This window comes from Myxocyprinus asiaticus, chromosome 26, assembly GCF_019703515.2.
Source record: "Myxocyprinus asiaticus isolate MX2 ecotype Aquarium Trade chromosome 26, UBuf_Myxa_2, whole genome shotgun sequence".
In the NCBI taxonomy this organism is placed as follows: domain Eukaryota; kingdom Metazoa; phylum Chordata; class Actinopteri; order Cypriniformes; family Catostomidae; genus Myxocyprinus; species Myxocyprinus asiaticus.
This window is the reverse complement of record NC_059369.1, coordinates 35,349,868-35,371,513: the sequence shown is the minus strand read 5'-3', so window position 1 is coordinate 35,371,513 and position 21,646 is coordinate 35,349,868. Positions and strand designations below refer to the sequence as shown.

General features: G+C 42.1%; 1 protein-coding gene across 1 annotated transcript in view; it reads left to right on the top strand.

The window, feature by feature from the left end:
• LOC127417444 (G protein-activated inward rectifier potassium channel 4-like) overlaps positions 1-21,646 on the top strand; it is a 55,532-nt gene that overhangs the window by 22,408 nt on the left and 11,478 nt on the right. Inside the window, exons 3-4 of the mRNA XM_051657512.1 lie at positions 1,661-1,760; positions 13,082-13,958. Coding sequence (XP_051513472.1) covers positions 1,661-1,760; positions 13,082-13,958 — 977 coding nt within the window. The remainder of the gene's footprint in view (positions 1-1,660; positions 1,761-13,081; positions 13,959-21,646) is intronic.

Genomic DNA, 21,646 nt, shown 5'->3' with positions numbered 1-21,646 from the left:
TAGCTGTTTTTAAAGCAAAAATGTACCTTCCATGATCAACCTGTTAGAAGGCAGCTGCCTATGTACTGTAGGTAGTCGACAGCTAGGCTGCTCCCTTTGATCTGAAACAGAAGCTATTTATTCATCTTTTTGCCCTTTTCCACTAACTTTAGGCCATTCCTGTCTTTTCAGGCCCTATCTGTTTGAGCTTCTCTCTATATTTTTGAGAGGTGAGCACTATAACTGTCAGAATGGAGACAGTGAGCTGCCAAAGGCAGTGAGGAGTATGCAGAGCTGCTCATCCAGGTTAGCATATCTCTTTGTGTATACGAGTAAAAGCTTCACTGGATGACGGAAACAGCAGCAGCTTTCATGGCGTGACGGTGCTGATGCAGATAGTCTTTGGGGAGCAGGGAACAGCTGAGACTGCCTGCCTGTTTTAGGCACAAATTAACAAACTCAATCTGCACACTTAGACAGAAAGCACATCTCCCTTGTGAGCCTTAATTTAATCCTTCAAGTAACCATCTAAGATCTTCCCACAAAGATTTGAGTGTGTGCACCTTGTTCCATCTCACAGTGATGGGTCACGATGGTCGAATATTCGATTACTGAAGCCAACTAGTTTTTCTTGCATATGCATTTTTACTTTTATATTTGAAATGATGGTGCTTTAATTAGCATGCTAACAGTGTTCTGTTTGACAGATTGCATGGTAAAACCGTCTCTTTAATTATTATTATTTTTTTTTTGTATTCATACACTGCCGCTACAGCCATACACATTCAGACAGGCATCTTTCGCCATTGTGTTTTCTCAGGATCCTGCCGCAAGTCTTGTGTTGTCAGGACACCGTGTTAAGTAAAAAAAAAAACTGTCTCAAGACCTGCTGCTTTTGAGTGCAAGAGTGTATCTTATGTAAACACTGCCTAAGAAACATGTTTAGTCAGAGTCAGGTGAACCTGAAACCTGCCTTAAGACTGTTTACTCGACTAGTATTGTATGCGGTCGATTTTGAAAATATGTAGTTTTGCACATCACTAGTCATGTCACATTTGACAAGACACTCAATTTAATGTGGGAGCCTGAGCAGTCAGGTATAGATTGTCTGTTTGCCCATTAGTGAGTCAGACAGCTACAGCTGAAGAGCTTTTCCTGTGGTGTTTGACAAAATAAATATGTTTACTCACCTAATTTAGAGAGGTTCAGGCAGTAAGACATTAGCTGCTGAGATTAATCCTGATTTTGAATTCACCTTGTTTGATCTTCTGTAAACTGTAGCAATACTGAACAAACCATTCAATATTCCTATAGGACACAATAAAGCTATATAATGACATTTATTATCCATCCAAAATTGACAATGCCATTGTGTCAAGACTTAGCTGATGATTTAATACAACTCCCCTTTACTCAGATTAGTAAATCCCAAGGTTCATTGACTCAGCATTCATTAAAAAAAAAATGTGTAGTGTTAATAGGTTGCTAAAGTTTTTGTTTGTTTGTTGTTGTTTTGTTTTTGTTTTTTTTAAACAAGTTCTATAGCGTTCTCTCTGTTTCAGGTTTGGAGTCGAAGCTGAGAATGGCTTCGACTCCAAAAATGTGTAGTGTTAATAGGTTGCTAAAGTTTTTGTTTGTTTGTTGTTGTTTTGTTTTTGTTTTTTTTAAACAAGTTCTATAGCGTTCTCTCTGTTTCAGGTTTGGAGCCGAAGCTGAGAATGGCAGGAGATTCTCGTGTCCACATGGACCACGACATGGAGATAGGAGTGACGCCAAGAGAGGTCAGCTGTCAAAAAACCTTTTAGACCCACAATATCAATTTCAGCTTCAATATTTATGTTCAAAGAACCTCTTACCACGGAGTGGACCAACAATCATTTATCATTTAAATGTAGTCTGTACTATATAATAGAGAGGGATTTTAACATTATATATCATTCAGTTCATTTTCAAAAAAATTATCTCAGTCAGTATTATACATGTGCTATGTAAATAAGATTCACATTTTAGAAAATCATAAAATAGAATCAATTATGAGTTACTCCTTTAATTATACTGTACCTGTTGAAAAGACTAGTTTAACCAGTATGTTAAGCTGGTTCCCATGCTGGTCTAGGCTTGTTTATGCTGGTAAGTGCTGGTTTGGTGTTGGTCTATCTCTAGCTGGAGGACCAGCATAGCCATGCTTTTCACCAGCAATTCCTACAGAAGCTGGGTGATCAGCATGGTCTTACCGATAAAGCTGGTTAAGCTATTTTAAAAGCCTCTTTAGGACACCAGTACACCAGCATCCCATGCTGGCGGACCAGCACCCAAAACACAGCATAAGCTGGTGACCAGCAGTGCTTTTCAGCAGGGACAGAAATACATACAAAATGTTCTCATATATTTTCTCCAAATGTATCTAATTAATCCATTAGAAAGTTTGGAATACCTGTAGCATTTCATGCCAGTAGCCTTCAGATAAATCATTTTGCTTCGTGGGAGGTAGAAATACTAGGTAAATACTAATTTCAAGATTATCAATGTTTGGATCATTCCTCTAAATGCAAGCCAAGAATATAGTGGTATTGATAAATGGCTGGTCTCCTACACTGTAGATGGATTGGGTAGTCAATATGAAAACTTCTCATGCAGATAAGTTGATTCAAACCTATTTGTATATTTTCCCAGGCTCCGAATTATGATCTTAAAATCAATTGGAGTTGGAATGGTAACTTAACTGCCTTAATTAAAGGTTAAGTGTAATTTCTATGCAACTAGTGACACCAAACAGAATTGAATAAATAAATAAATACATAAATAAATACAAAATGACTGTTTCAAACAGTTTTACCACATACTTCCTCTGTTTTCCATAGGTCGCCCAAACAGATAGTCTTGCCCCAAACTCATGCCATTGGTTGAGCCAATGTTGCTTTTTTTGGGATGGTCAAGACGTTTCAACAATCATGACTAATAGTGCCACAGAGCTACAGTGCTTATACTTTGTGAGGGAATCAGCCTTTGAATGGCTTACTTATAGATATCTCTATATTAAGCTGGGACTGGAAAATGTATTTTAACAGAAATAATTACATGCTGTTGTATTTTTCATAGATTTTCAAAAAAAAAAAAAAAATCAAAAACATTTTAGATTTATTATTATTATTTTACTGTTCTTTTTGTATGGTTCTTCAATGTTTTCTCATTGACCTTTACTGTATTTGCTAGTTGTTTCTATCTTTTGTTACCTGTAATTAATTATAACTATATATATATATATATATATATATATATATATATATATATATATATAGTGCATTCAGAAAGTATTCAGACCCCTTCGTTGTTTTCACATTTTGTTATGTTGCAGCCTTATGCTAAAATGCTTTAAATATTTTGTTTCACATCAATCTACACTCCATACCCCATAATGACAAAGCAAAAAAAAGACTTTTGATAACTTTGCAAATTTATTAAAAATAAAAAACTGAAATATCACATTGACATAAGTATTCAGACCCTTAACTCAGTACTTAGTTGAAGCACCTTTGTCAGCGATTACAGCCTCAAGTCTTTTTGGATATGATGCAACAAGCTTTGCACACCTGGATTTGGTGAATTTCTGCCATTTTTCTCTGCAGATCCTCTCAAGCTCTGTCAGGTCAGATGGGAACCGTCGATGGACAGCCATTTTCAGGTCTCTCCAGAGAGGTTTGATTTGGTTCAAGTCCGGGCTCTGGCTGGGCCACTCAAGGACATTCACAGAGTTGTCCCTAAGCCACTCTTGTATTGTCTTGGCTGTGTGCTTTGGGTCATTGTCCTGATGGAAGGTGAACCTTCGGCCCAGTCTGAGGTCCAGAACACTCTGCAGACTTTCATTAAGGATATCTCTGTATTTTGCTGCATTCAGCTTTCCTTCAACCCTGACCAGTATCCCATTCCCTACCACTGAAAAACACCCCCACAGCATGATGCTACCACCACCATGCTTCACCGTTGGGTTGGTATTGTGCAGGTGATGAGTGGTGCCTGGTTTCCTCCAGATATAACGCTTTGAATTGAGACCAAACAGTTCTTCATTTCATCACTCCAGAGAATCTTGTTTCTCACAGTCTGAGAGTCCTTTAGGTGCACTGAGGAGAGGCTTCCATCTGGCCACTCTGCCATAAAGCCCAGATCGGTGGAGTGTTGCAGTGATGGTTGTCCTTCTGCAAGTTTCTCCCATCTCCACACATGATCTCTGGAGCTCAACCAGAGTGACCACTGGGTTCATGGTCACCTCTTGCCAAGGCCCTTCTCCCCCAATTGCTCAGTTTGGCCAGGCGGCCAGCACTAGGAAGAGTCCTGGTTGTTCCAAACTTCTTCGATTGAAGAATTATGGAGGCCACTGTGCTCTTGGGAATCTTCAATGCAGCCAAAATATTTTTGTAGCCTTACCCAGATCTTTGCCTTGACACAATTCTGTCTCTGAGCTCTGCAGGCAGTTTCAGCTGTGAGACCTTATATAGATAGGTGTGTACCTTTCCAAATCATGTCCAATCAATTGAATTTGACACAGGTGGACTCCAAAAAAGGGTAGAAACATCTCAAAGATGATCCAGAGAAATGGGATGCACCTGAGCTAAATTTCAAGTGTCATAGCAAAGGGTCTAAATACTTATGTCAATGTGATATTTCAGTTTTTATTTTTAATATATTTGCAAAGTTATCAAACATCTGGTTTTTGCTTTGTTATTATGGGGTATGGAGTGTAGATTGATGCAGAAAAATAAATAAATAATTTAAAGCATTTTAGCATAAGGCTGCAAAATAACAAAATGTGAAAAAAATAAAGGGGTCTGAATACTTTCTGAATGCACTGTATATATACAGTATATATATAGTTAATTATAGAGAACCATTCAATATGCATATTCTGTTTTGGTCAAAAAGTAATTGTTAATTTTGAAATGTACAACTTAAAGGCATAGTTCAGCCAAAATGAAATTTCTGTTATATTTACTCACTTGCTTTTCTTTTTTGTGGAACACAAAGGAGATTTTAGGAGAAGTGAGAAGTGAGCTCACTTCTGGAGTTCTACAGAAGAAAGTCATACTTGTTGGTTTAGAAATTACATGAGTTTGATTAGATGATGACTGAATTTTCATTTTGGGCAAACTATCTCTTTAAAATTAAATTACATTTAACTTAAAGTTCAATGTTGGAGACACAAAACACTGGACTTGGCCTTTCATGTAGACATTGATTGTTTATGGAGTTGTGTCTGTTTATTTTTGGGCCCCAGATCTGGGTGGGGGGGGGTGGGTGGGGTGGCACAGGTGTGTATACAGAAGGGGTCCCTATGTCCTCAGGTTTCTTAGAAGCACTTTAAAGCTTGCCTACAATTGACTGCCATCACCTTAACGTGATGCCACGTTTCAATTACCAACCAGGTGCAGTCTTCCACAAATGGAGAGACAGTATGCCAACGTGTTCTTGTCTCATGTGGAGGGCTCTGTGTTTAAGACCTGGGAGGGGGGCAAAGATTCTTATCTGGGCTTGCCAGTGTGCCATTGTTAAGAGGAACGTGATGGGGGAGGTGTACCATGGAGAACATTTGGAACGAGAATTCAAAACTAGATTACAGCCAATAGAGAAAGAGAGAACACAGGATATAGAGGTACAGAGACCAAATCGACAGAAAAAGATAGTCAAAAAAAAAAAAAAAAAAAACCGCAGCAAGCCTCCAGCACCCTTATGTTCTAGTGATCTGTGCAATACGTGCAGACATGCACTGTGACAGTGTCATAACTGTTTTGCAGCTATCAGAGCACTTATGTTGCTTGGAAGGAAAAGCACGATCGTACCTCTGCTTGATGCTGGCAACTCTGACATCCCCAGCTGTCATTGCCTGGCTTATGGCAACTCAGTGAAGAAATAGAAGAAGCAGATGGAAGCTATTGTTAACCTGGGCCCATATTCACAAAAATCTTAAGGCTAAAAGTAGCTCCTTACGCTAAAATTAAAAATAAAAAGCTACTCTTAAAAATTAGAAAAATCTATCTATCGATCTGTCTGTCTGTTGTCTGTCTGTCTGTCTGTCTGTCTGTCTGTCTGCTCTCTCTCTCTCTCTCTCTCTCTATCTATCTATCTATCAGGGTTGCACAGTAGACTGGTACTACGGTAGTACCGTAATACTAAAGCTTCAAAATACTGATGGTGCCAGAGTATTTATAAATGGTAGTACCATCAATACAGTAGTACCGTAAGTTATGTTGTATGTGTGGTAGTAAATATTTTTGCCAAAACCTTCATTTGAATCAGACCCTACAGTATGTCTGAAATAACATTAAAAATATAGTCTTTCATATATATTATAATCCCCTTCACGCAGTGCCCTTTAAGAGTGCAAAATGCTGTTTAGAATTATACTTATATGGTATTGTTTATTTTTCAATGAGTGGTTTTCCCATGCTTCAAACACACACATCTGAATCCCAGCGTGTTCATTTGGCGGTCATGTCTCCTAATGGATAATATGAATTTAAGTAAAACTTTGAAGAGTGAGGTGCTTTTTACACAACACAATTCACGTAGCGAGATTTGGAATTATTTTGGGTTTTGCCTGATGAGAATGGGAAATCCCATCTGCTGTGAATGTATATATATTCCGCTATCTGTCTATTAAGAATATGTTGACAAATAGCGCTTCCCTGTCTACCAGTCACTTTGAGTGATTTAAAAGTGCATGCTCATAAAATGTGACATCATCCATAGCCAGGTATAGATCTCTGCAGAACAGTAATTTGCGTTTTCAAATCTTTGGGTGTTTTCAAACCGGTATGTGTGGCTCCCTATCTGTCACTCACTCGACGTTGTGTCGATGTAGTGACACTAGGGGTCACTCTTGGGAGCCCCAAACACCTCTGCTTTTTGAAAAAAGGCCAATGGAAATTGGCAAGTGGAATTTGCATGCCACTCCCCTGGACATGTGGGTATAAAAGGAGCTGGTATGCAACCACTCATTCAGATTTTCTCTTCGAAGCCGATCGGTTCTATTCACTGAGCTGAATTCATTGAGTTCATTCACCTCATCTGCTGGATTTATGGCGCATTTCAGCGGCTTCTCCCCCTCTGCACCCTTGGATTGTGCAGAATGCCCCTGGGTGCTTCGGCAGAACAGCAAAAAGAGAGTATATTCTAAAAGAGTATATTTTCAACTCTAAAAGAGCGGCACACATGAAACGTCTTTTTAAAGATGCCTTTCCGTTTGTGTGTTATTCCTGGTTGCGGTCGTTATCTCTCCACTTCTGACGGCCACAATCGCTGTCTTACTTGTCTGGGTGCTGCCCACATGGAGACTTCGTTCGTGGATGGGTCTTATCCTCATTGCGAGAACATGACAATGGCAACATTGCGGTCACCCCAGCGGCTACCCGCCTCATCCTTCTACCTACGGGTATGAGGCCGCGTCGGTTAGCACTGGGGGCGATTTGGGGACTCCAATGGGACCACCTCCGCTGGGTAACCCCCCACTGACTTCCCATTCCTCAGCACGCTCGCTTGCCCCGGTCGGGCTCTCGGAAAAGAATGGTGGCTCATCTCAGGGCGAGTTCGACCTCTTATTCGGGGCCCAGGAAAACGATGAGTTATCGAGTGCAGCATCGGAGAGTGGGCTCGTCCATTCTGATACGGAGGCTTTGACTGGGCTTCTCCCTTCAGGCGTGGTCTCCCAGTCTCAGGCCGACGCGCAGATGACGAACATGCTTTCCCGGGCATCCGCGAGCGTCGGGCTAGAGTGGAACCCTCCACTCTCCCCTGAACCCTCGTGGCTCAATGATTGGACCCTGGGCCCAGAGCGCCACTCACGGTCGTGCCCCGCCCTGGTTCCTTTCTTCCTGGAAGTGCATGAGGAACTGACAAGGTCGTGGTGGGCACCTTTTACCACCCGGTCCTGATCTTTCAGCTCCCCCGCTCTCACTACCATCAATGGTGGGGCGGCCAATGGATATTCGGTGATCCCCCAGGTGGATAAGACACACGCGGTGCACTTGTGCTCGCAGAGTGCCACTACCTGGCATGGGCGCCCGAAGCTCCTGTCCAGGGCCTGTAGGTTTATGTCGTTTCTGACGGCTAAGGCCTAAGGTGCCGCTGGACAAGCCGCCTCTGCCCTGCACACCATGGCTCTCCTGCAGGTACACCAAGCCAAGGCGCTAAAAGACGCTGACCCGGGATTGATGCAGGAACTGTGCTCTGCGACCGACCTCACTCTCCGGGCGATGAAGGTCACGGCGCGGTCTCTCAGGCAGGCGATGTCCACCCTGGTAGTCCAGGAATGCCACCTAGGGCTCATCCTTGTCGACATGAGAGAGGCTGAGAAGGCACGGTTCCTTGACGCCCCCATCTCCCAGGTTGGACCCCCCACCCCTGTGTGCCCAGCTGTGGCACAAACATGCCCACACCGGGTTGGTTCCGATGGACTGCGAGGACGAAATTCCTCCTACCCCCTCCCCGGCCAATCTTATGGTGGGTATAAGGAGCCAGGTAAGTGCTTCGATGTCCCTGGCCCCGGGGCTCGAGCCCCCTTGACGTGGCGCCTCAGGCTCTGCCCTGCCACGAGGCCCCACCCGCCAGTATGTCCAACGTGATTATCCCCTTGGTCCCCATCGCCTGGAGTTTGGACGCGTGGCTCGCGCTTTCCAACCCGTCGTGATGGCTGACACAGACCGTTCGACTTGGCTACATGATTCAGTTCGCCAGGCGCCTGCCTAGGTTCAGCACCATCCGCTACACCTCGGTGAAGGGCGAGAATGCCACTACCTTGCGTGCGGAGTTCACTACCCTTCTACGGAAGGGTGCGATAGAGGCTGTCCCTCCAGCTGAGATGAAGAAAGGGTTTTACAGCCCCTACTTCATTGTACCAAAGAAAGGCGGTTGGTTGCGGCCAATCTTGGACCTGCGAGTACTGAAGCGGGCCTTGCACAGACTCCCGTTCAAGAAGCTGATGCAAAAACGCATTTTAGCGAGCGTCCGGCATCAAGATTGGTTCGCGGCGGTAGACCTGAAGGACGCGTACTTCCACGTCTCGGTTTTACCTCGACACAGACTCTTCCTGCGGTTTGCTTCCGAGGGCCGGGCGTACCAGTACAAGGTCCTCCCCTTTGGCCTGTCCTTGTCCCCTCGCATCTTCACGAAGGTCGCAGAGGCAGCCCTTGCCCCGCTAAGGTAAGTGGACGTCTGCATACTCAACTACCTCGACGACAGGCTGATCCTAGCTCACTCTCGAGAGTTGCTGTGCGCACACAGGGACCTGGTGCTCAGGCACCTCAGCTGTCTAGGGCTTCGGGTCAACTGGGAAAAGAGAAAGCTCTCCCCGGTTCAGAGCATCTCTTTTCTTGGCTTGGAGTTGGACTCAGTCTCGATGACGGCGTGCCTCACTAACGAGCGTGCACAGTCGGTGCTGAACTGTCTGAAGGCATTCAGACAGAAGACAGTGGTTCCACTGAAACTTTTTCAGAGGCTCCTGGGGCATATGGCATCCTCAGCGGTTGCCACACCGCTCGGGTTGATGCATATGAGACCACTTCAGCACTGGCTTCAGACTCGAGTCCCGAGATGGGCATAGCACCACGGGACACATCGTGTGGTCATCACGTTGATCTGTCACCGCCTCTTCAGCCCTTGGACCGACCTTGCATTTCTACGGGCAGGGGTTCCCCTAGAGCAGGTCTCCAGGCACATCGTGGTTAAAACGGATGCCTCCAAGATGGGCTGGGGTGCCGTATGCTGGACGGGCCCGCAGCTGCGTTGGCACATCAACTGCCTCGAGTTGTTGGCAATACTGCTCGCCCTGCGGAGGTTACGGCCATTGATCCAGGGCAAGCATGTTTTGGTATGAACAGACAACACGGTGACGGTAGCGTACATCAACCGCTAAGGTGGTCCACGCTCCCGTTGCATGTCACAACTCGTCCGCCGTCTCCTCCTCTACAGTCACCAACGCCTCAAGTCGCTACGAACCACTCACATCCCGGGCGACCTCAACACCGCTGCAGACACGCTGTCATGACAGGCTATGCTCAAGGGAGAGTGGAGACTCCACCCCCAGGTGGTTCAGCTGATTTGGAGTCGATTCGGTCGAGCACAGGTAGACCTGTTTGCTTCCCGGGAATCCTTCCACTGCCCACATTTCTACACCCTGACCGAGGCACCCCTCAGTATAGATGCGCTGGCACACAGCTGGCCACCTGAACTACGCAAATACATGTTTCCCCCAGTGAGCCTACTTGCACAGACCCTGTGCAAGGTCAGGGAGGACGAGGAGCAGATCGTCGTAGTAGCACCCTACTGGCCCACCCAGACGTGGCTGGGCAACACCTAACACCTTTGCGAGGTTCTATCATCTCCGGGTTGAGCCGGTTTCATCCCGTGTGTTGTCAGGTCCGAACAGGTAAGTTACGGGACAGCTGGCCTGGTGTACCACTTGCGCATAGCGCCCTTCCCCTTCCATGAGGTGAAGACGTGCACTTTTGACTCCCATTTGTTTGCAGAGAAACTCGCTGCTGGCCCAGTATGTGTGCTAACTAGGCCCTGTACTGAGGTAGGTGCTCCACATGTGGTGGTTCCCCATAGGTGACCCCATGTGATATCTTCCACTTAATCATTTCCCTGTCAGTAAACCGCGTCTTCCTTGGGCAGAAGCCCCTCTGCCCCGGTCACCATGTTTGTAGAAACTCCTCCCCCTCGGGTAGAACCTACCATGGGACTTCTCCACATGACATACTTCCGACGAGACTCGGTAAGACCATGTGATGTATTTCCACTCAAAATAGCCCCCCCAACTCTGGGCGGGGTGTAGTTTTCACAGTGTCTTCCCCTTCGGAGTGACACCCCCCCCGATGTAGACATTTATGGCCCCAGTTGGTTAACAAATTCCACTCTTTTTGGGGAGAAAAAAGAGGAAAAGAGGCCACGGCTGGGCTAGCCTGTCCCTATTTTTTGGGCAGTCAACTTGTTCCCGAAGGACCGTTCGACGCTCATAAGAGTGTTGGGGGAGGTTACGTGACGTCCTGGTGCGCTGGCTACGAGGCACACGGCGGTCTGCCCGTCTCGCACCGCCAGTCCACGTAACACAGTTCAGCTAGTTGTGGCGTTTTGTATAGGGACCCCTAGTGTCACTACATCGACACAACGTTGAGTGAGTGACAGATAGGGAACATCTTGGTCACTTTGTAACCTCCGTTCCCTGATGGAGGGAACGAGACATTGTGTCCCCCTTTCCACAATGCTGAACTACCTGCTGAAATGGCCAGGACCTTGTCTCAGCTCCTCAGCACAAAACCTGAATGAGTGGTTGCATACCAGCTCCTTTTATACCCATATGTCCGGGGGCAGTGGCATGCAAATGCCACTCACCAATTTCCATTGGCCTTTTTTTCAAAAAGCAGAGGTGTTTGGGGCTCCCAAGAGTGACCCCTAGTGTCACTACATCGACACAACGTCTCGTACCCTCCATCAGGGAACAGAGGTTATGAAAGTAACCAGGACGTTCTAAACTATCCAATGAAAGTAGGGAAACTTAGTGTAGAAATCAGTGGGCATTTCCAAACCAGGATGGGCATTTCTTAACTAACTAATGAATGCAGGGAATCTCAATGGTTTGAAAATGCCCACTGATTGGGAAAAGCCCATTTATGTTCTGCAGAGATCAAAAGTAACGAGGTCAACTCTGCCTTATGCTTATCTTAAGATTTCCTTACTAAAACTTGCTCTTAGCAGTTTTTTGAATAGGTTTTAAACAAAAACTCCTAGCTAGGAACTCTTTGGAGAACTCCTAGAGGTAAGATAAAAATCTTTGTGAATACGGGCCTTGGCTTGGAAAATATGCTCTGTATGCTTATGTGACTAGACTGCAACATACAGAACCTGAAGGAAACATGACATCTCACATGTATAATGCCTCATCCAACTGATCTTTTAGCAGTCTCCCTAACACGCATAATTCTGTCAAACACTGATGCTTAATATAGGTCTACAGGTTCAGACTTGCTGATATTGTAGCTAGGGTCTGGGCGGTGTTACGATATCTACCGTGTGAAGGTAGAAATATGTTAACGGATATGGATTCTGCTATGCAATTTTATCCAGTATATCCATGACACGATTTTAAAAAATCTATTGTCTAATTCTCTTGTAGTAGTGTATTGTAGACAGCGTCATTGATTATATTAAGAGTGATTCCGTTTTGATGCGTTGCATCATGCCTGTATGTTGTTCACTTTATGGTTGCTGAGCAAACAAACCAACTTGCTGCATAGAGTAAGAGACAGTTTAGCTGAGACGGACCGCTTGTTTTAAATCAAATAGAAGACATTGGAATGGCCAATATGATGGGTGTAGAAGTCCCACCTTACAGGTATAAGAGCCAATCACCTTTTTGATACAAACATTGCTTGTCAGTCAAATCGAGAACATGCATGCACATTAGCTGGAACAGCCTTAAAAAAAAACGTTATTATTATTTTATTTTTTATTTTTTTATTTTTTTATTTTTGCATGATCTGAGATTAAGAAACAAAATGTATGATACCATTGTAGTCATATTTTACTGCTGATTTGAAATGTGTTTTTTGATTGTAATCATGATCAACCGTTTTGGAGATTTCAGTTTTTCTGCATTCAAGTAGATAGGAGTTGTACTTGTAACTGCTTGCATCCATAGTAAACAGCTGCACTGGAGTGTTCCAAGATGTCCACCAAGTGAACTGACTTGCTTTGAAAGGGACTTTGATAGAATTCAGTTGATGTGCAGTTTTGATTTTTTTTTTTTAATTTTTTATTTGAAGCTGTTTTTGTACTGATGTCAGATTTACCATTCATTTGTTATAAATAATCTCACCTTTCGATTTGTGTCAATCAAGTTCTAAAAATAAATAAATGTGATGAAGTACCTTTCATTTTTTAAGAATTTTTTATATATATAGATTATTTATATATATATATATATATATATATATATATATATATATATATATATATATATATATATATGAGTCTAAAGATTCTGCTGCCATGAAGAGGTTTTCTTTTAATTTTTATTTAGTTTTATTATCCATCTATCTCTTCTATCTCTTTACAGCAGGTTAAGAAACTCCCCAAACACCTGAGGGAATCACAAATCCCTACAGATCGCACTCACCTCATCTCCGACCCTGTTAAGAAACCCCGGCAGCGCTACGTACAGAAAGATGGCAAGTGCAACGTTCATCACGGCAATGTTCAAGAGACATATCGTTATCTTAGTGACCTCTTCACAACACTGGTTGACTTGCGTTGGCGCTTAAGTTTCTTTATTTTCACACTGGTTTACGTTGTCAACTGGCTCTTCTTTGGCTTCTTATGGTGGCTTATCGCACTTATACGAGGAGATCTTCTACATGGTGATGAGGAGGGCTGGACCCCTTGTGTGGAAAACCTAAACAGCTTCGTTTCAGCTTTTCTGTTCTCCATTGAAACAGAAACAACCATTGGCTACGGCTACCGGGTCATCACAGAGAAGTGTCCAGAAGGGATCATTCTTCTACTGGTGCAGGCCATTTTAGGATCCATTGTAAATGCCATGATGGTGGGCTGCATGTTCGTAAAGATCTCACAGCCCAAGAACCGGGCTGAGACACTTATGTTCTCCCACAAGGCTGTGATCTCGGTGAGGGACAACAAGATGTGCCTGATGTTCAGAGTGGGTGATCTGCGGAATTCACACATTGTGGAAGCGTCAATTCGCGCCAAACTCATTCGTTCACAGCAGACCAAGGAGGGTGAGTTCATTCCACTCAACCAGACGGACATCAATATTGGCTTTGACACAGGAGATGATCGCCTCTTCTTGGTATCACCCCTCATTATTTCACATGAGATCAACGAAAAGAGTCCTTTCTGGGAGATGTCGCGGGCACAGATGGAGAAGGAGGAGTTTGAGATAGTAGTCATATTGGAGGGCATGGTCGAAGCTACAGGTACTGTATGTTCTTCACAATTTGTGCATGTTCAGCTTGGCCTAAGTTGGTTTGCTGGTCTTAGCTGGTTTAAACGGTTCTGAGCATGGTATGGATCGCTTACTGTAGCATTTCCACTGGAGCACGGTTCGGCATGGCAGGATTATAAACCGTTGGCCCAGAATTCTTGGCACAGTTAGCTAACCATACTCAGTCATGCTCAACCTTACTGGTAGAATGGGTTTAGTATGTGGCGACTCATTTAATGCATCTTCATGATTTTATTATAATGGTTTAACTAGTATTGTAGCCTACATTTATTTTTCTACACATCTTTTTCATCAGGGAAGTAGATTACTAGCTCATTTAAACTCAAAATACATCAATATATTCTCATATTCTATTTTCATATAATACTTATATAATACTTTGTCAATAAATATTATTTTAAGCTAGTCTGGGAACTTTTACCTTTCTGCATGTTTATGTCCGGTGGTAAACACAAACCTCACCAAATGATGGAAAACATTGCGCCTTTTTCTCTTTACTTTCCTTTTTGCGACATGGTTCTTGTCTTTGCTGTTTGTTAGCAGAGTAAAACCAGGAAAAAAGGCAGTCCTAAAAGCTGGAATATGCGATCATCCTTCACAGGGCGCTGCACTCACTCCAATGTTTTCCTCTCACATGGATCTGTTATGTACATTTTACTGATTACATGGCACCCCAGTGGAAAAAGAAAATGTAACCATGCCAACTGGCCTGAATCACCTCGGAACGGTATGGTTTTGCAACGAGAACTGTTTGGACCGATGGTGGAAAAAGGGCTTTAGTCTCCATTAGAGAGAAGAAAAAAAAAGATAGAAAAAAGATTGACAGTATGAAGATTTGCCTTAACCTCAGAAATTATGGTCTGTCAGTATGGCTTCAAAGAGCAAGTTGTGCATTAACTGTCAAGCTCTGTAGATCACTTGACCTCTATGAATTTTCCACAATGTTTTATGGTAAATGAGAGACTTTAGAGGTCCTTTCTTTAAGCTCGTTGACTACACAGACTAACATTCAAGAACTGACAAGAAGATAAATGTTTCAAAATTGATGTTGAGGCTAAATTTCCTACTCATATGAGTGTTGGTGGGTCTAAGAGACTGTCATGTTCTGGCAAGCCATGTCCTTGCAAACCTGTCCAGGCTGTAGTTGTGGAAAGAGGTGAAAGGTGATGAAAGTACTCCGGGTATGTTCCACTCTGCCGCAGGTGACCCATTAGAAAGCTTATTGGAGCAAAAACATTTTTCCACTCTTCATTTTAATTTACATTGTTTTTTCCAGTTCTCAGGTCAGTGAAACTCAATAACGGTCAGTCAGTTCAATGAGGAAACTAAATTGATGGTCATGTCTTTTGCATTTAAAATGTCTTTGAAAGTTTAGTATTTTGATATATGTTGTTATGTCTAAAAACCTCTGTTTAAGAAAAAACTTTCCAAAACTTTAAGTATATCTTAAGACATCAGACAATGTTTATAATATATTAACAAGACAAAATACAACATAAAGCTCCTGGGTCTTGCCAAATCTGTGGCATTAAAAGTGGTAATGCAGACATGGTCAAACTAATTTAAATGGCCCATCAGTAGATCTTCAACTTCTATTATAATAAATGTAAAATAAATTATGTGGGCACTACTGCACAGTCCTGTGTTTCGATATTAACCAAAACTAGCATGATTTCTGGGCTTTGAGAACAAACAAAATTAACACAATATGTCTGTTCTAAATCTACAGTAGTGTGCTGCCTTGTTGTATCCTGCCTACCTTGTATGGCAGCTTCCTAACTGTCATTGAACCTTATAACTTACTGATTTGGAGCACTCTACTTAGGCAGTAAGCAAACAAATATTACAACACAAATAGCACAGACAGAACCCACAATCATTTTCAACAATTTTAAATTTAGATTCATTAGATATCTTTTTAGATAGCAATTTTTTTTTTTACTTTTGTTTTTCTTTTTTTACTTTTTTACTCAACCAAAACGAAAGCAGAGAGCAAGAGCTCTGGAGTCCCCACCACATAAAGCCAAACTGAAGATAGCTACTGTCATACTTTCGTGTTTTACATTTTTTAGGGGTAGATGACAATGCTGACGAGGCATCTTCGGTACAACTCCTTCTGACACATGTTATAAACGTATCCATAGCCTACTTACCACCATGGGTTTGTTCGGATAGTAGTCACTGTCTTATCTGACTCGTGACTGCACTGACAGCTAGTTAAAAAGGCAGGCTAAGCTTTGCCTCTCCCTGTCAAAAAGAAAAAGCAGAGGGAGAGGGAACACATTTATTTATTTATTTATTTTTATACAGAGGTTAACATCATGGAGACAGAAGGCAATTGTGACTGACCTTTATTCATATTTTCTAAAGGAGATGAAGCATATTGATGTTACATTTTCTAATTATGTATACAGTTCACATTAGGCTCATGTATATTTGCTCGGTACTTCAGTACTGAAGCCTATTTGAAGTCAATTGAAAATTCAACCTTGAAAAAATATGTGAAAAAATAAATGGATTTAACTTGAGATCTCATTCTCAGCTAGAGATTGCTTGATGCTGCAGAACACTGTGAGGAAAATGTATTTAAGTAGGTCTTTATATTCTAACATCTCTTCACTAATTGACGATTCAGTCCCAGGCTGAAACATTTCCCATGATTTATCCAATATATCCGGTGAATGTTTGCATTTCAAACTGTTAATGAGGCCTTTGTCCAAAGATAGCTTACACTGTGTTGATCTAAATCTAATTAATTATACATGCTGCTCTGTGATGGCATCCCTTTTTTAAATGAATACCAAGAGGACACAAAAAGGAAAAGGTGAAAAGCGCTGTATGATCAAAGTTCCATATATTCATAATAAACAAATGTGCATGTTTAGAGGTTTTTTTTTAATATATATATATACCTCAGACCTGCAGTTGTTATTGACTGAATTATCCAAGGCCTAAGAGGTAGAATTTAATTTTAGTCAAATCATGCTCTGTTCCAAATATGTTGGCTCTGTTCCAAAACATAGCGAGCTGTTTGCTGTATTCTGTCAACTTCTAAGGTAGCATCCTAATAAAAAAAAAAAAAAAAAAAGTAAAATAAAAAAAATCTAAGATAAACAAACACAATAAAGTCAAAAGCTTACTTTTATTGCAATTTCCAGTGTGTCCTATATGCTTTAATCATGCCAAATATGCTTCTCATCAGAGACAGACATTTACGTGGCATGATTGAAGCCTGGTTTTCACTAAAGCGAGGAGAGAGCCATCACAGACGCACACGCATGATCAGCTATGCTATCCTACTGTATTTCTGCAGTAAAGATTTCTTTAAATTAGCTCGGCAGCAACTCTGTGTGTCATACAAATAGTGCTCATCATGCGAAATACAGGGCAAATGTGACACAATTGATTTCAGTAGTTTGCATTAGCATGTTGCTAAGCTAACACCATAATACTGTAGTAAGCGTAAAAATACACAGCACATACACAACACATTTATTGGGGAATTTTTTATTTTTTTTATTTTTTATATACAGTATTAAAGAGCACCTATTATGGTTTTTAAACGTGCCTAATTTTGTTTTAAAGGTCTCATACAATAGATTTGCATGCATCCAAGGTCAAAAAACACTTTAATTTGCTCATAATTTAAATTGCAGAATTACCTTTTTTTCCCAGTGTCAAAAACGGCTCCTTCAATGATCCATTCTAAAGGGTTCATTCTAAACTCCTCCTTTCAGAGAGCCTACTCAGCTCTGATTGGTCAGATGTCCCAGTCTGTTGTGATTGTTCTGCCGCTTATAGTAGTGTTTGAGGGCTGGTCAAAGCTGTTCGCGAGCAGCCAGTGAAGACCAGAGGCAGGTTTTTTTGTTACCAAATTATGTAGGTTAGTACAGGAAGTATGTCTGGAATTACTAACGACTTGTTTCAGGTGTTCAGAATCGGTTCTTTCTTTTGGGAGTCAATAACTACATTTGTCGTGCACTTTGATTTTTGAAACTTTTTTACAAATTCTTTTTTACATTCACAAACAGCTGTAGGTTCTACTGGTTGTTTAGATCAGTGTTACTATCAGAAATAATTAATAATTATTTCTTTAGTTATTAATTCATATTTAAATTAAATAATAGAATCTAACTCATTTAAACCTCATACGGGGCTCCAGTAAATGTAGTGCACTACGTTCAGGGGCGGGTTTGGTTATTAGCAATAATTAATAATTATCAAAGATAATTATCAATTATTAAAATCAATAGAACATTGATTTGAATCAATGTTAGCTCTTTTAATCCTTCACATCAACAATCAAAGATAACCATCAAATTCAATAGAATATCAATTATTATCAAAGACAATCATTAATTATTAAAATCAATGGAACATTGATTAGAATTAACACTAGCTTATTGATCCTTCAAATTCAGCAATCATCAAAGATAATTATCAATTATCAAAATAAATAGAATATTAATAAGGATTAATATCACCGGGGCACCACCCTGGAATCAGGGACTAATAACCAGACAGTATAACAGTCTCAATATTAGATTTTTCTCTTCAGAAAATCGACATTCAAAAGGAAACAATGAAGGCTTGAATCCGAGCACTGACATCCCCTGCCAGCATTTGACACAGGTGTATGCAAAACAAACCAAAACACTTCTCTTTGAAATATAACAAAGTTTATTTATGCAGTAATATCAATTAATAATCAATACAATGTAGTCAATAAACTTCCGACTTACAACTACAAACCAAACAGTGACATGATTAGATATGGTAACCAAAATAAGCCTATAACACATGAGAGGAAGGTGTGTGTGTGTGTGTGTGTGTGTGTGTGTGTGTGTGCGAGTGATGCGCACAAAATGGCAGATGTGACTCTCGTGGAGAGTACATCACACGAGATTTCCGGCCAGAGAATATGGCCGTGAATGTTGGCAGAGACAAGCCGGTTAATGCCATTGTAGAGCCGAGGAGGGCGGGGCCGGGCTGGAATGAGACACACCCGGTCCCCAATCAGCCTGATGGGGCGCGCGAGGGATAAAGGCGGCCGGGGACGACAGTTTGAGAGAGAGAGAATTGCAGGCAGCTGTACTGTGTGTTTTTGGTTGTGTGTTTTGTTTAAATTGTTTATTAAATTATTATTTATATTATTAAGCCGGTTCTCGCCTCCTCCTTTCCACTGAACCCCCTTACAGCCATCTTCCCGTTTACCGTGTGTCTCCACTTGTACAATAACTTAGGGACAAAGCTGAGCTTTATCACAAAGTTATCTACTAGCCAAAAGTGTGCGCAAGAATGTTTGTGAGGGGTCGCATGTGTATGTGGTTAGTACGAGAGAGAGAGAATAAAGTGGCAGCACCAAAGCCGGTTTCGCGATCGTGGGAGAGAAAGCATCTGTTAGTTTATCACTCAGAGACACGGTGGATGGCTCGTAAATCATCCCGCGGTCTTTGGTTCTTTAATGGATAAACTCAGTGTGCCGGTCTCACCCGCGATGGCGGAAATACAAAACAGTCCAATGTGGTTGGACTACAACACAGCAGATCTCATTCATAATAACAGTACATTACAGTAATACCTTGAGTATTATTCGCAGCAATGAGCGGACTCGACGGTCCGAAAAACTGTACAAGCAATAACCTTGATACACAAGAATAACACACTATAATATTCTATCTCTGCCCAGACGTAAACCTCTTACTTGAATCTCATGAGGACGCAGGTAGAATGTGTGTTCATCCATCCTTTAACTTCGACTCGGTTCCTCGAGGCTCAGGTGATGATGGGAGGCTGTTTCCTCACTCTGTCGGTGGGCGGTACGGCTGCTGATTCTCAGCGGGCTGGTGGAGAAATCAGCGATGTCGACTTGTTTGAAGAGGGAAGAGAAATCTTTTTCTCTTCACTTCTGCAGGCAAACGGATGAAGATGCGGATTGCTCGGCGGTCTCCTTCGGATCCGTTAGAGTATTCGGTGGAACACAGAGTAATCTCAACTCGTCCAGCGAGATGAAGATTGTATGGCCACAGTTTCAAGTCGGATGTTACTTCCTTGTGCCACGAGGCTACACCTGAGAGCAGCGATGAGCTGCGTCTACACACGGAGGGCAAAGTTGCTGGAAGGATCTCAGTGGTATTTCTACTCCCAATGACATCATGGTTGAGGGGCATTCTGTTGTGTGCCTCATCCAATAGGAGCTGAGAGTTCGATCCTTTAGTAAGCAAGGCTTCATGGGATTTGTAGTCTGTTTTGGACTCCCTTTGTTTGATTTTGGCATGGTTGTTATCAGTAAGATTTATGACTGTGTGTGGGCCTCAGTTAGGTTTTATGACTGTGTTAGGCCTGCCTTTGTCTGAATACATGAGGCCCAACACAGCTATATAACACACTATATGAAAGGTAATATTTGAAAAACCATAATAGGTGCTCTATAAACAATTTTAGGTCCCCCAAAAATGTAAATTCTGTCATAATTTACTTATGTTGTTCCAAACATTTTTTTGTTTTTTTGTTTTTGCACTTAACAACACAAGTTCTCATGTGAATATGCAGGCCACTGTGAAGTGAACGAGCTTCTCTCATGAAATGATAAATGTGCAACAGACATGAAGATTCACACTGACAAATTACTTGCATTTCGGGATTGTTTCCCATTAAAACCTTTCATATGGTTTTAGAAGACTTGGAATTTGATGCACAAATCACTTGGACTACTTATGATATTTTTGGGGTCCATTTTTAAGCTTTAAAGTGAGGCTTTGTCCACTGTCATTGTATTAACTAATATATATATATATATATATATGACTATCAGCATTCTCCTCTGAAGAATGTTCAGAAGCAACATTCATGTCTCCCTGAAATGCTGTCCCACGCCATCCTGTGCCTGCATAAGTGTACATCAATATTGGTTATGCTTAGGGAGACCAGATTCATGCTTGTGGAAAATGGGACAGCCCCCTCCCAGCAAAAATGAAATTGACGTATCCCTACCCCGGCCCAGATCAATGCGAAGTAGAGGGTGCATCCACATCTGTAACTGTTGTCACCTTGCACTTTTCACTGGCAGCGATTTTTCTCAGTATGCGCTTGTCTTTCAAGAGTTTATCGTAAAATGCAGAGCAGTCCAGTCCAAAATTAAGATGTACGAAAAGCATTGCCTTCATGACTGTTACACTGAGTCGAAATTTATCTGGTGTCCATGCTGTGTTCATTAATGATAACACGCTCCACAGATGCAGATGTCCCAGGCAGGCACAAAACAAACTCCATGACCTTGGCTAAGACTCTGCTGTTGATGGTCTTGCTCTCTAGCTCATGAAATATGTCTGTCCATCTCTCAGACATGTTCCACTCAGTAATGTGATGAGTGACAATGATTTTCGCATAAGCCCACTCATCAAAGAGCGTGGCTTCGTCAGTCAAACTGAGAGCGGGGATTCTGGAGTAGAAGTGTTCGAGGCTGCTCTGAATGTCTTTCCACTCTGGGATGTCTCTCAATAGAGCCCACTCAGGTTTTTCTGTGTTCTCCAATGAGTGGCTCCAGTTTTGGAGGTAATCCACCAATGCTGAATAAAAGTTTCTCACAGCACAAAAGAAATCATACGCTCGCATGTCACCAGCTTCAACCAGGGCATCCAACTGCTTTTTAATGTCAGA